At 32.9% G+C, this 15,327-nt stretch overlaps 1 protein-coding gene across 2 annotated transcripts in view; it reads left to right on the forward strand.

The window, feature by feature from the left end:
* LOC122045524 (symplekin-like) overlaps positions 1–14,752 on the forward strand; it is a 44,707-nt gene extending 29,955 nt beyond the window's left edge. The window contains exons 24-28 of one of the 2 annotated variants that reach the window (XM_042605774.1): positions 526–570; positions 7,208–7,291; positions 7,367–7,470; positions 14,035–14,138; positions 14,238–14,752. In XM_042605774.1, coding sequence (XP_042461708.1) covers positions 526–570; positions 7,208–7,291; positions 7,367–7,470; positions 14,035–14,138; positions 14,238–14,254 — 354 coding nt within the window. In that variant the 3' untranslated portion in view covers positions 14,255–14,752. Of the gene's footprint in view, positions 1–525; positions 571–2,604; positions 2,797–7,207; positions 7,292–7,366; positions 7,471–14,034; positions 14,139–14,237 lie in introns of those variants that run through there. The other variant, XM_042605775.1, reaches the window with a different exon arrangement.
* The last annotated feature ends 575 nt before the right edge of the window (positions 14,753–15,327 follow it).

Genomic DNA, 15,327 nt, shown 5'->3' on the forward strand with positions numbered 1-15,327 from the left:
GTCCACCTTATATTGTAGAGAAAATTGTTTGTCTTTCCTATCTCCTTGACTGACCAAATTTAAACAATCCAATTTCAATTTAGAGAATCCCTAACCTTCTTTCTTCCATACTTGTGGACAATTGCAAATATGGTGGTTCTTTCATATTCACTATTGAACATGTATATTATATATGTACTCGAGATGCAGGATTACCTTTTGTTTTTTTGCTTATGTATTCTTAGTGGTATTTGTGGTGTGTTAATCTTGTGAGTAATAATCATTCTGCAATTAGTGGTATTTGTGGTGTGTTAATCTTGTGAGTAATAATCATTCTGCAATTGTCAGTATAATTTTATATTATGTTACACTAAATTGGGTTTATTATGTCCTAGATGTCCTCTTCTTTATCCTCTCTCCTCGATTCTTCATTTTGCAGTGCTTTTCTTCTCTTCTCCTCTATACCCTGGAAGTGAATTTCTCAGTTAATTGATTGTGAATGTGAAATGTATGATCTCAAGACTTGCTGTTTTGCTCCACATGCAGGTTGATTTTGTTATGAGTATACTTTCAAAACTAGTGACACAGCAGGTATTAAATTGTTTTTGTTTCACCATTGAAGATGTATGATATATTTTTCGTTTATATGCTCCGTTCCCATTGTTTTATATGTATGCAAACTTTTAAAATAAGTATCCATAATACATATGTATGCCAAGATAATATGCAGTCAATGTTAATTAATAAAATAAATACTTATGAGGATAGAAAATCATTAACATATAATTAAGTCTTTAATTGGTCCTTATAAGTCTTAAAGTCAAATTTATGTTGAGGAAAAAATTAGGTTCCACCTTATTAGGAACCAAGCAGCCTCTCTACTTTTATATATTATTGATTAATAGGAAATATGTAAGTATCTCTACCTTTTTAAGAACTCTACAAATTTATATCTAACTTTCTAAGATTCCCTCTTAAGCTAGTTCGAATATATTGTAGAGACCAATTTATTACATATATACTCAATGAAAATATCCAGGGAATGACAGGTGACGAGAGGATTGATCTAGCCTGAGATGTCCGTGGAATGACACATGGAGAGACGACATATCCTTCTTGAAACCTATGCAAAAGATTGCTCCAACTTGAGATTTCTGCAGAATGATGCACACACACAACTAATCATATCTAAGATCCATAGAATGATGCACGTAGATGCCATTGCATTGTCAACTAGAAACAAAGATACACAAAAATGATGCACATGTAAGGGCACAATTGATGGTGATGATGCACATAAAGGCAGGGAAAACAATGTACTAGAAATTAGGCCTAAATTTGTCCTAATAGAGCTCAAATTGGGTTCAGTATTGGTTTCATAAATCTAGCCCAACTATCCTTAGGGGAGAGAGTATGCAGGATAAATTATGTCAGTGAGAGAGGCAACATTGTTGTATGTCCTTGCGAATCAAGCAGGCTGTTTGATCACGGTCAGGAGCAGTTGAGCAACATGGCGTTATAGTGGCTCACAGAGGCATGCAAAATAGAAAACTAAGGGTGTGTTGGTGCAGGTGAAGGCACACAAAGGGTTGTCATGGGGTGGACGACATGAAATGTTCAAATGACGACGTGTAGATGGAGATTACTTTGACTAAGTTGAGACACATGGAGAGAGGAGCTTGTTAGCTGAGATATCCTTGTACGTGAAGTAGCATGAAGGTACATGAATGGATGCATACGATTGAGAATGAAGCTGGAGTGGCCAATTTGGCGATGCGGAGTAGAGTGCTTATGATTGTGCAAAGAGTAGTTAAGCAAGGGAGGAGGCATTTCTTATACTAATTTGAGGGAAAAATTGATTTCCTTAGGAATTCTAGATAACGTTCTCTACCTTTATATATTATTTGTCGAATAGATGATATTACAGATAATCCCTTAACCCTGCATATTTTTGCCTATATCTAACTCCCAAACAACTTATGTGCAATAGCGAGCCTAAAAATTTATGTTCAACAGTGAGGGTGCATTGTCTGGAAAATTTTCCCCAAATTTATGTGCAACGGTGAGGGTGCACCATCTGGAAAATTTTCCCCTTCGATGAGGATATAATGAATGATAAGAAGCAATTTTATACTAAAAATATACTGTGGTGTAAAATATTGCAAGTAGTCAACCTATGGAGTAAGGTGCTCTTGTAATTTCACTGATCCTAATCTTTTTTACTGATACAATGAGGTTAGTTTGCCATTTCTGAAGTCATTGTTTTGGAAATATCTATTTAGGTTGAATTAAAGAGATTATTAATTTTAATTGTTCTAATTTCTGGGAAGGAATTACTTATTTGTTATGCCCGTTTTATTTACTAGTTTTTCTTCTAATTTCTGTGCATTGATGTATCAATAAGTGAACAAAATCCATCCCACTGGTTTGATCTTGTCTCTGTATGTAGTTTAATCATTACAAGCAATGATGCTCATACTGGACACAAATTGCCATCTCTTACAGTTGCAAATTTTGAAACCACTGTTTCCCTATTAAGATGTGATGTTTTAACTATTTAGTTTTCCTGTTTTATGATAACTTTTTATCTTCTCAAGCACCCACACCCTTGTTTGTCCTAAACAGACAACAACCAAACCTTATCCCACTAGGCGAGGTCGACTTGTTTGTCCTCAAATTGATCTAAATTTAAAACTTGCTTCCCTTCCTATACACTTAATGGAAGAACTTGATCATATAAATGTATTTCCAATTCAAGGTAAACACCAACCTATTCTTTTCTTTTCTTATCATGTCAGATAATTTTTTATTTTTTATTTTTGCTTTGTGTTTAATGCTTGTAATATCTGAAGTACATGATTGCTCACTTATTTGGTTTTTTTCATTGCAATTACCATGTCTCATGATCAAAACATTGTTTAGCGAAGATATACTAACACAAAAAATATAACTATGAAAATTTAAGGTAAAGCAGGCGGTTCCTGTTTAGGCTATAAAAGAGTAGTATCTAGCCAAGTTCCATTGCGTTCAAGCCTTGCTTATTAAAAAGCACAATTGAACTAGAGCAGTGTTCATTACCAACTGAGCTCAGACGTTGATTAAGGCTTCATTTTAAAATGGTTGTAAACCTTAATCATTTATTTAGCTCAAGTAGAGTTAAGCTTGGGTAATAATTAAGCTTAAATCCATTTAGAGGGGCCTGTCTTGCTAGTTGACTGTAAATATGCCAATTAATTGCAAATAAAGTTAAAATTTAGGATTTGTTTATAGACTTAAATTAATTTGTATAAAACTCAGGACAAAAATCGAAAGGGCACTGTTTATTTTCATTATCTTCAAAACAACACCCTATTTTAAAAACAAGATCAAAAGGGTGACCCATCCTATTTCCCATCATGAAAATACCCTTATTCTCCATCTCAAAAATATCCTTATTCTAGCACCGATGGAATAGTTTTGGCTAAATTTGCTATAACATGGTCAAAATTATTGCAAGTAATTTTGGTTAAAATTGTTTTAACATTAGTCATTACAACTATTCCAACTTGGTCAAAATTGGTCCAACTTGGTTAAAACTCGTCAAAGAGAGTGTTGTAGTATTTTTTGGCTAAACATGCTACAATGTGGAGTAATTTGGATAAAAAACTACTATAACATAAATTACTACAACACGGAGTAGTTGACTATGGAGTAGTTGGCCAAAACTATTATAAATTAGAGCAATTTAGGGCAAAGCTGCTCCATATTAGAGTGCTTTATGTTGGAGTTTTGATTAAAGTTGCTATAACATGGAGCAATTTTAGCAAAACTGCTCTATGTTGTAGTCGTTTGGTCAAAGTTGCTCCATTTGTAGCTATTGGCCAAAGCTGCTACAACCAACATTTGAGGTGTCGACTGTCGACCCATGCTGCTCGAAATGGATGGATTTTTAGATCTCGACTTTCAAACATTCCAATCCAAACCTAACCAAAGTACAAAGGAATACCTCCTGCAATATTTACTAAAGAGAAAGAAAAAGACAAAATTCCTATTTTTAAGGGAGGAGTCAAAATTCACTTGATGCAATTGATAAGCAAGAACATAATGATAGTGATGAAACATCATCACCTTCTGACATTGTAGTTCTATGAGAAGTTCAAAATCCACTCAATGTTGGACATGTGAGCAAGGTTACACATGCATCTCAAGATAATGCTCACGACATGTGAGCAAGGTTACACACATGCATCTCAAGATAATGATCATAGAGCTAGAATATTAAGAGTCAATATCAACCTCGATATAAGTGTGACAAACGAAGGGAAGCCCATGATTAACGAGATATGCGGGAGAGTTTAGCTGAGATTGATTCTGATCGAAGTTTATAATACTCACAACCTCTTTATTATCGCTCTGATGCTCTGATGCATCTTATGGTGGGACATATGTTTATCCGTATCGTGTGCTTGTACCAGTTTTGATTCCAATAGTGTCAGTTCAAGTCCAACTTCTAATGGTGAATTGAGACATGCCGATGAACATGCGGAGAAATCATTATAAATATTACATGTCGTGGATAATTATTTAATTTTGGTGTTGGAGAATTATAGGGTTGATCTAACTAGGATGTTGCAAGAACCAATGCTTCCATCTGATTCACAACACTCCTTTTGAGATTAAAAAGATAATATACTATGATTTATCAATTTCAATTCGAGTCAATGATATATTAATTTTCGTAAAGAAAAAATATATTAATTTATTTTTGTTTAACAATCATAAATTGTTCAATAGTTGAAACCTTATATAAAATCAATATAAAAATTATTTTTAAATAAAAAATACACAACAAACACATGAAGGGGAGCATTTATGCAACAATAAAGTTGTTGTCGTGTGATCTAGTGATCACTGGTTCTAGTTGCGAAAAGAGCCTCTTGCAATGTAGGGTAAAGCTACATACAATAGAACCTTTCTCGGGACCCCATATTGGTGCTACATTGGTGGGAGTTCATGTATCGGACAACCTTTTTTATACACCGTAAACACATTTATCTAATAATTACTATATATACACACATACACACACACTAGAGATTTTATTAATAAGTCAAAGCCATCCTACTCTCTTCTCTTTACTAGATAATACATAATTCTATATTATCCATGGTTTAAAATCTCAATCTGTGCAGAGGTTTTAGTCCTAGGATGGAACAATACCATGGCAACATAGTTTCGGTATTTTTAAATATAAAATATATTAATAAAAAATAAAAAATTTTATTTACATATTTTTTTTCATAAAAATGAGATAATTTTATTAAGTTTTAATTAAACCTATTTAAATTATCCCAATCATAGTTGATTAAAATTATTAACCTAAAGTTTTAATTAAACCTAAGCCCTACCCCTTGTTCCCTTGTTCCGTGCTACACATTGCAGGCGACCTCCCTCTATGTCGCGCAGGCCTGACGACTCTTGCCCGCACGACACCTCCGGACGCATCGTAGGGCCTGTGCGACACCTTCAGACGCGTCGTCGAGCCCACATGATGCGTCTGGGCAGGTCTGTGGGATGTGTCTGGATGCCTCCAAGCCCGACTACATGTCCTCAGGGCCTTGGGGCATGCTAACACCTGTTCCGGTCCGCGGGCAGAACCAAATGTTTCGCCCATATCGGGTGGAACAAAACGAGATTTGAAGCCATGATATTATCTACATTTGTAAACCAGATTGACAATTTTAAATATTTTTGAAATACATTAAATTACAAGAATAATTTGAAGTTGTGGGAATTTGATACATCTACATAAATATAATATAAGAAATATCCATAATCATCCATATAACAATTTGAAGTTGAAGACCCATCTTCATAACATGTAAGTTCTCATACTCAATCTCTCTTCAATAAAAATTCAAGTGATTATGACTATTTTATTATATGCGGTAATAATAAAAATATAAATTTTGAATTTATATCTTTATCTGCTGTAAAATTTAATAGATGTCAAACATTTTAAGAGAAAATATTGAAATATGAATTCAACAATAGTGAGCATTTATAACAATCAAATATTAATAAAAATAGTTTTTTAATTTATATATATTTATATTTAAAAAATTAAAAAGTATCAAAATTGACCAAAATTTTAAACCTTGGCTACAACAACTAAAATCAGTGTACTTTTAGGATGGAAAATAGAATGGGGTGCCCTTTTGATATATATATATATATAAAAGACATTTTTTACAATAACGAAAATAAGGGAAGCCCTTTTGATTTTTTCCCTAAAACCTATATATGGTTATATTACTTCACAAACTAACTCCTCGAGTACTTAATTGTAGATGCATTAAATATATGTTTTACCCAAATACTTCTAAGATATAGGAGAGTTTTGGCGCAACAATAAAGTTGCTGCCGTGCGACTTTGTGATCACAGGTTCGAATAACAAAAATAACCTCTTGCAATGTGGGATAAGACTGCGTACAATAGACCCTTTCTTGGGACCTTACATTGGCGGGATCTTCGTAAACTGTTCTGCCCTTGTTTTACTTCTAAGATATATTTGTGCATTAAAAGAATTACATTGAGTTTTGGAATATATTCTACCTTATGGCAATTAGATTTCACAAACACTAAATATTATTGGAGAACTCAAAAGCGGTTGAGGCATTGTAGCCCCCATGAGGTTGGTCAAGCCTTAAATCTCTAAATTGAGACCTCGTCTTTTTTATTATAATTGAATTTAAAAATAATTACTTTATTTAGCATTAACAATGTACTCATTGAAGTCATCAAATCCAAGGATGACAATCTTTGGTATCGCCATGGAATCAAATTCTGCATGTACAATAACTTGCATGATACAATTGCTATATTAAAATTATATAACAAGTTGTTATGATCTACATAGATAAGAGAACTATAACATTAGTTCAGTAAATTCACCACAAGCTTAAGCCTAAGTTAATAATAGCTCACTTATTCATGCTTGTACAACTTGTTTATTAGTCCACAATATCCATGTGGCTCTAAACTAGGATGCCTCCATCCTTGTAACAGACATCCTAGCAAATTCTTATAGATATTATTTTGCTTTAACTACTCTCTCGGTGGTTTCTACCCTGTCACTCATAACAGACAATTTTCATGGTTTGTTTGGTTAATGATTTGTCTACTGGTTAGCCAAAGCCTACCTATAACATTTCATTCTTTTTTTTTTCCATTTGTTTTTTCATGCAGATATGGAAGATGCCAAAATTATGGGTGGGATTTCTGAAATGTGCTGCACAGACACAACCACGTTCTTTTAATGTTCTACTTCAGGTCTATTAATTCCCCATTCAAATTATATCCTTATTTCCTTTTAGTATTCTACTTATTTCAAATTACTTCTAACAGTTGCCATCACCCCACCTTGAGAGTGCTTTAAATCGGCATCCTCAATTACGAACTCCACTTTCTGCATATGCCAATCAACCAAACTTGAGGACCTCATTACCGAGGTACTTACATTTCTTACGCACTTATGATGATTCCTCATGAAAATTTGTACTGCGTTATCATTGTGATATAGATTTTCATCCCAAATTCTCAGTATGCACACTTTGATAGTCAAACTTTTAACGAATTTAGTTTTAAATAGCTGAGCATCTACAAATTCTAACTTAGAGCATCTACATAGTTGGGAAAGGAATTCTTTGCACATCTGCTTATCAATTATCTTGACTAAGATGCCAGCTGCACTATTCTTATAAGCGCACACTTAGGGATCCTTTCATGTTCTGAGGATGCTTTTGGCAAAATTAATCTTGGACATAAATCAAATTATAATCGGGCATAAATCAAATTACATTTGGATATCAAGTAATGATATGCTAAAAATCTATTCTGATATTTTCTGTATGACTAAGCTTGTCAAATTTTTGGTTGACAAAGTCGAATATCCTTTATTAATAGATAAATAAGAAATAAATTCATTAAACAATGCTCATCTTAGAAGATTTCGACATGATTTACTAGAAACAGGATAATAGGTTTACAACTACAATATTTTTCCACAAATAATTTTGGTCCATTATAATATAAGGGTTACATTAAAAAAAACTCTATATGCAAACTAATATTTTTAAAATGAATTCTCATTAAAAAAAAACAATATTGACTTATCCTCGTTGAGAACATCGATGGTCAACTCGTCGGTGATTGTATGCTGAGGTTGACAATTGTGTTGATCACCTGACCACATTGGTCTTGCTAAACTTTTGCGAGGGGAAGATGAGGCTAGAATGACGGTCAGGGTTCCCTGGCGCACACCCTGACGCTTAAGTAAGTCCTCGGAGGAGAGATGGAAGATGCATAAAGGAATTAGGGGTTGATGCGGTTATGTACGTGTACCTTTTCTTATAAGGGTCGACTTCCTTTTATAGGATCATGAATATCCACCATGTTGCCCCCGCGGGCTGGATCAACCGGTTAAGGCGTGGCATCCTTGCACAATGAGTCGTAGGGTCGAAGGTCCACGGACGCGCACTAGCATTCACCGCTGATTTACCTCCTCCTAGGATCCCTGTGGGGCCAGGCCTAGGGGGCCGCTAGGCGGCGGAACCCGCCTTTTTTGCACAATGAATATCCACCATGTTCTGCTTGTGTCCCTAGTTTCTTGCGATCGTTTCCACGTTTCCGGAAATAAATGATCATTACCGCCCATTTATTTCGGAGTGAATAGCTGTGTGTTTCCATTTGCCTCGCGATAACGACTGCGTTATCCACTCCAATAAATAACAATTCGTCGCTTTAATTCTTGATAGCTAGGGCCGTTTAGGTCTAGCCGGGATGTACGAAACCCAAGTCATGAGTCGGAAGTTAGGAGTCGGGAATGATTGGGACCAGAGTACTCTTGCTGTTGACTTTTGACTGCCATCTTGGCAAGATTATTGACTTCTTCAGTCACATGGCCTTCCCTGATTACCCCTATGTCATCGACTATTAAAAATTAGCACGGATTCTATTAAAAAAGGTTATTAAATATGGATAAAAAGGTTATTAAATATGGAACCAACATCCAAGATGAGATTCCTTAGAAATCCAATTGGGTAGAGTTTTTATTTTACACAAATTTCATCACTTGTCTATTAGAATTGAAGAGATGGACACACAATAGATGCAATGGAAATTAAAAGTCTACAATCTAAACATTCGCTAAAAGTATCCATATTTAGCATCTCTAGGTTGATAAATTTCACAAAGATCCCTTTGAGTTTCTAATATGCTTACATTTTGGCAAAAGATAAAACAAATACCATGATGTTCAGTGCAGACCCATGCTGCCTTATCATTTCAATACGGGACCAATACCAATATCTGACCAGAAAACCTGTGTTGATCATATTGCATGGGATTCCTGTGGTTGACTTTTGGTTTTCTCATGTATTTGTAGCTGACAGAATACTACAGATTGAATCACTCAATTCTTTCTGTCAATGATGCAAGTGGGGGCCAAGGGGCTAGAAAAGGCTCGTTGTCAGCTGCCATGTTCTAAGAGTCTCAACAATTTGGTACAAGTAGCAGCAGGTGTTTGATCCCTTGGCTTCTGGGTAACAACTTATTGAGGGTGGGAGATGTGATCAAAGGATGGAGCCTCAGAGGAGGTGGTCATCAGTCCAATCACAACTGCTTTAGGAGAGGAGAAAATGAGCAATTGTGAGAATGAGAGAGAAAGGGGGAATTTAGCATTATTATTTAATATCAGTTTTAGTTAAATTTATATATGTATATATATACATTACTTATAATTATAATAACTTTACTTATATTATAACAGTTTTAATTATAACAATGTTTTGACTACTCTAAAGGTTATATATATATCAATTATAATAATATAATAATTATATCAGTTAATAATTCTTATATAATTGTAATTCTTATATATATATCAGTGTTATAATTAATTAACTAATTAAATTGATATAAATTAATTAATATATCAGTGGTGTGTAATTTTGTTGATTTATTTATTTACTGCATGTTGAGCCCATGAGTGACACAAAAGAAAGTTGTATATGTTAAAGTGAAAGAATAAGTCTAACTTAGAGTTAGAATGAATTAGACCTAAATCAATTAAAGTTAAATTAAACAACTAATTTACAATCATTCTCATTTAATTCAAGTTTATTTGAACTATGATTTATCGAACTTAAAATTAATTTAAAAATTTTAGAAAACAATCTCAATTTTTTTTAAGTTAAAAAAAAAGGGCAGCCCCGTGCACGAAGCTTCCGCCATGCGGGGTCCCAGGGAAGGATCCATTGTACGCAGCCTTACCCTGCTTTCTGCAAGAGGTTGTTTCTAGGATTCGAATCCGTGACCTTTTGGTCACATGACAACAACTTTACCTATGCGCCAAGACTCCCATTCTAATTTTTTTATAATTTAAAAATAATTTTTAAAAATGTTAAAATCTTTTTAATAATTTTAATTTCTAAATTAATTTAGATATTCTAATCCATGAATTATTGTAAATTTAAGATACTCTTTACAACAATATATAATTCCAAAAATATAATTTTACAGGTTTCAAATAAGTTTTAAAAGGTTAGGAATTTATATATCAAAATGCTATATATATATATATAATTTTAAAAATAATGAATAATTTTTAAAATTATCCTTAAACTCAAAGAATTTTAGAAGTTTTAGAAATTTTTAGATAACTTTGAGAGTTATTTCATTTCAACAAATAATATAGTATGGTGTCCAACATTCAAATGTATAGTCTTAGTATTTAACCCCTGATTTGCGTATCTAGATGAACAACTTGAGAGCAACATATATGAATTTTCTGTCATGCAATAAGTAATAAGATGTATGTAGAATTATGCTAATGTGCCTGATAGGACTTATGCGTCTCATATATATATCCTGATGGATAGTGTAGTTCAAGAGATAAGTATAGAACATATAGTGCAATGATGTGAACTTTAAGAGGGTTGGAGACCTATTGGAGCAAGAGCATCTAACATTGTTTTGCACTCCATATGCAAGACACTGCATTGATTTGATGATATCAAATATGAGTAAACTCGATATAGTGAATACAGTAATGAAAAGAGGATAATCATTAACAAAATTCCTTCATGATCATAGTTCACCAATTAATGAGAATTTTTTGGTTGGTAGATTCTTCAATTAGTAGCAACTAGGTTTGCAAATCACTTTCTTTTGCTAAAGTTGTCTTAGGAAAAAAATTGATTGAAGATCATGATCGCTTTTTGAGGATTAGAAAGCCTCTCGGTGCTTTAGCATCTCTAAAGTTATTGAGGTACAAAATATTATTATAATATGTGCTAGATTTTAGTACTGTACTATATATAATTTTATGACTATAAAGTCCATGTATGTTCTTCTACACAAACTTGACATGGACAAGAAGCTATAAATGAACAATGTTTATCATTTAATTCATGAAGCAAAAATGGAAATTAAAGGATGCCTATATTGGTCAATTAAATGAGAAAAGATGTTCATTTGGAAATATGAATTCTCAGAAGATATCTTCAGGTGGCTATGCAAGAAATTAGTCAACTTTCTTTGAATGATCTAATGATGGATTATTGGAGTGCATTCGAGGTTGAGAATTCATTAGCTGATGAAGTAGAGATCCATTGCAACCATCTCAATTCCTTGCCTAACATATTGAAAAAAATGCAAGTTGCAAGAGATGTTGATGCGGAAGATGATTATGATTAAGCTTTGGGGATTGACCAAAAATCAACTAAATGCAATTAATGAGGAAGATTATGATGAGAGTGATGAAATATCGTTTCCTTTTGAACTTTCTGTTCAATAAGAAGTTTGATATGGTGATAGCGATCTCGATAGAATTGTAACTATTGATGGAGATGATGGTGGTGATGCACTTGGTGATTGTGAAACTTCTGCCCCCCTGACTCTAACGCTTGAGCCTTGTACATGTGAGTAAGCTGATAAACATGCAACTCAGGATGATGATCATGGCAATAACACTATTAAGAGTTAGTATCAATGGCGATATAAGGGTGGTAGTCAAAATATTCTAATTATCAAGATATACAAGAGTTTTTCTAAGATTTATTCTGATGAGGCTTAGCATACTCTTAGCCTTATTATTTAGCTCTCATGCATAATGTTTGGGGATATGTATATCCTTATCCTTGTATCATTCCAATTTAGATGATGTCAATTTAAGTTGAAGTCCAACTCTCAATGGGGAAAATGGAGACATATAATAGACATAACATAAAACTTATTTTTTAAAAAATAAATAAAAATAGATAAACATGATTATTATTATTATTATTATTATTATCTCAATAAGTCAAATTCATCATCCACTTATGCTTTTACCATGCAATATGAATATTTATCTACATTTTAAAACAAATTTAGATGACACTTTTGTATATTCTCGAAACAAAAATTACATTAAATTTCAACAATAATTTGAAGTTAAGAGATGCAGATAAATGCAACATAAACAATGTTCATAATCATCAAAATTCCTTTTTTTTTTATTTCTAATCATTCTAGAAATGCAGGTTCTCGAATTCCATGCTTGTACAATAAAATTTCAAGTGATGAGTGATTAAGACTATTTCATTATGTGTAATAATAATAAAATTATAGATTTTGAATTTATCCCTCATTGATAGTTGCTGCAAACTCACAAGGTAATATTAAAATATGAACTCAACTATAAACACCTGAATATGAAAGTTATAATATAAACTCAATAGTGAACATTTACAGAAAATATTAATGAAAATATTTTTAATTAATATTTCCAATTTAAAAAGAAAAAGAATATTGAAATCGCATTAGCAGAACATGATACAGTATGTTTCCGGTCTAAGATTGAAACCCTTGGCTTTAATTGAACCTTGACTATATATAAATTACCCATCTCCCAGCCTTATTGTGAATTGCGAACAAGAAAGAATTTTACAGCCACATACAGACACAAAGAGGAATGCATCAGCAACTAACAACATTTAATGGAGGGTAGAATGGGAAGATAAGTACAAAGTAGTGCCGTAACATGGGCCACAATGATGCTTTCAATGCTATTGCTGTCGTCATGATTTTTTGTGTTAAACAAAGGTTTTATTCAGTGCACAGGGCCTATTTTTTTTTCCATCATAGGTTAATGTGGCATCTAAAACTAACCTTGAGTGCTTGTTTTTTTTTTTGGGATTATTTTTTATCTCAAGTAAGATTGTAAATGATTTGTGTTTTTTTAGCCTTAATACGCTCAAGATATGAAAGTGACCTATTTTATCAAGGTAATTTTATGTATATTTCAATGAGAGTCCTAAGATGGATGCACAAGATTACTAGAAATTATAAAAGTTAAAATACTATTGATTAGAAGCAATTAAGTGTAGCTCAAATAAAGAATAACATGAGAGAAATATATTAATATGATTTCAATCTATACAATAAATCATTGTGAAGATGCAAGAGCCTAATGTTATTAAGATTATGGTTTAAAATATTGTTCCTTATTGGGGTTTTCGTCCATCCAGATTATTATCGTTTTGGCACCTTACTATGCCTATACTCATCATGCTTTATCATGCATCAAGCTTTGTCAAAATAAATTTAGATTACTTTTACTCCTTTACTCTCTTTCAATTTAATTTATTTACTTCTAAAAAAAATTATAACAATTACATAGGCAAATGGAATATAACATAATAGAAATATTCTGTGTCAATACTCAACATGATTCGACTTATGATGAAATGTGCCAAGATAGATTCAAATGAATTTTACTTAAACTTATTTATTTTAGAAATTACAATATAGGAATTAGACATTTAATTTAATTAAAATTTTAGAGGAACAAATTATAAAAAATAATATTCAAAGTTCAAACCCTATGCATCCCTGATTTCAAAACGTGTAGCTGACCAAATAATTATGACAAACAAACCCAGATTGATGGAGAATGATAGTAAAAAAATATTACAAAGGACATGCTACATTTTCATTCTGATTTTATTTTTGTTATATAACTTTATGAGCAGGCAAACCCTTAAGTTGCTGGGTCTTCTTGATGAAACACAAGATGATACAAGGTCATCTGTTCCCACAACATTACAGGCTCCTGAAACAAAATCTTCCATTCATGGTACAGCACTTACATGATAACCAGAAATAATTCTTGATGACCCACCCCTGAGGATAACCCTTCCTTTCGGCCTGTGCTGACTGAAAGATTCATGGGCAGTGGCCTCCAACTCTTGACCCAGTATGTTGCCGGAGAGAGAAACAAGCATGCAAAGAAATACGCCTAGCAATCAGAATGTACATTTGGGGGCAAGGAACAATATACAATAGTACCTAGTTCACTCACCAATACAAGATTCTCCAGTTTCAATAGAGATATAACACTCTGAAGTTGTAGATGAATCATAGCTGTATTCTAATGCCAAAAATTTGTTGTTCATCCTGATTTCCACTTTGTCCTTCAGGCGTATGTTGCTGGTTAGTTCAGATGCCCCAAAGTCCTCTGCCTCTTTCGGTCCATACATTTTTTTATCCATTTTCTTGTTCTTCAATGCAACCCATATTGTTGCATTGCATGTTGTATATTGTAATTTATGTTGGTTCCTTTTTAGCGAGTTAGTTGAGAAGAGAGCTTGTTTTTTAGTCCTTATCTTTTGTTACATGGTCAACGGGACAGTCACTTTGTTGTTCATTATTAATTTTTAGGTAATTATAAAATACTCAAGGTTTAGCAAATCTTTTTAAAAATATTCTTTATTAAGGTTAAAACACACCTTTCTAAGATTTAATTCTAATTAATCCTTCTATTTTTTTTTTAGTTAATTCTCTTGTGATCGAACAGTTCCACAATGATCGCAATCCACGAACATGGATGAGTCCAGGCCATTGGGTTTTGAAATAGCATCAATTCTATGGTTGAGGAATTTGATTATTGAATCTAGATAACTCCTTGGCGGCCCATAATTTTATTATGAATGGTTTAAAATTAATTTTTATAACCAATTGATTGGATAGAAACTTGGATAGTTATTTCAAGTACACCATTATAAATTAATTTTTTATGTAAATAAGAAATTAATGTTCAACACTGTTCAAGTAACTGAGTGGTTCGGTTTGATTGGATGTTGGTATTGATTTGAACATGACTATGTTTCATGGATGTGAATGCAAACTAAGGGGCAATAGCAGTTAATCAAAGTCAAATCTTAGTTGCCGTGTACGATTTTTCTTCAGTGAGATGATGGTACACTGGAAGGATTTTTCTGTAGTAAGATGGCAATTCTCAGAAATTGCATGTTCTGGCGACATGT

This window comes from Zingiber officinale, chromosome 2B (assembly GCF_018446385.1).
Source record: "Zingiber officinale cultivar Zhangliang chromosome 2B, Zo_v1.1, whole genome shotgun sequence".
Lineage (NCBI taxonomy): Eukaryota > Viridiplantae > Streptophyta > Magnoliopsida > Zingiberales > Zingiberaceae > Zingiber > Zingiber officinale.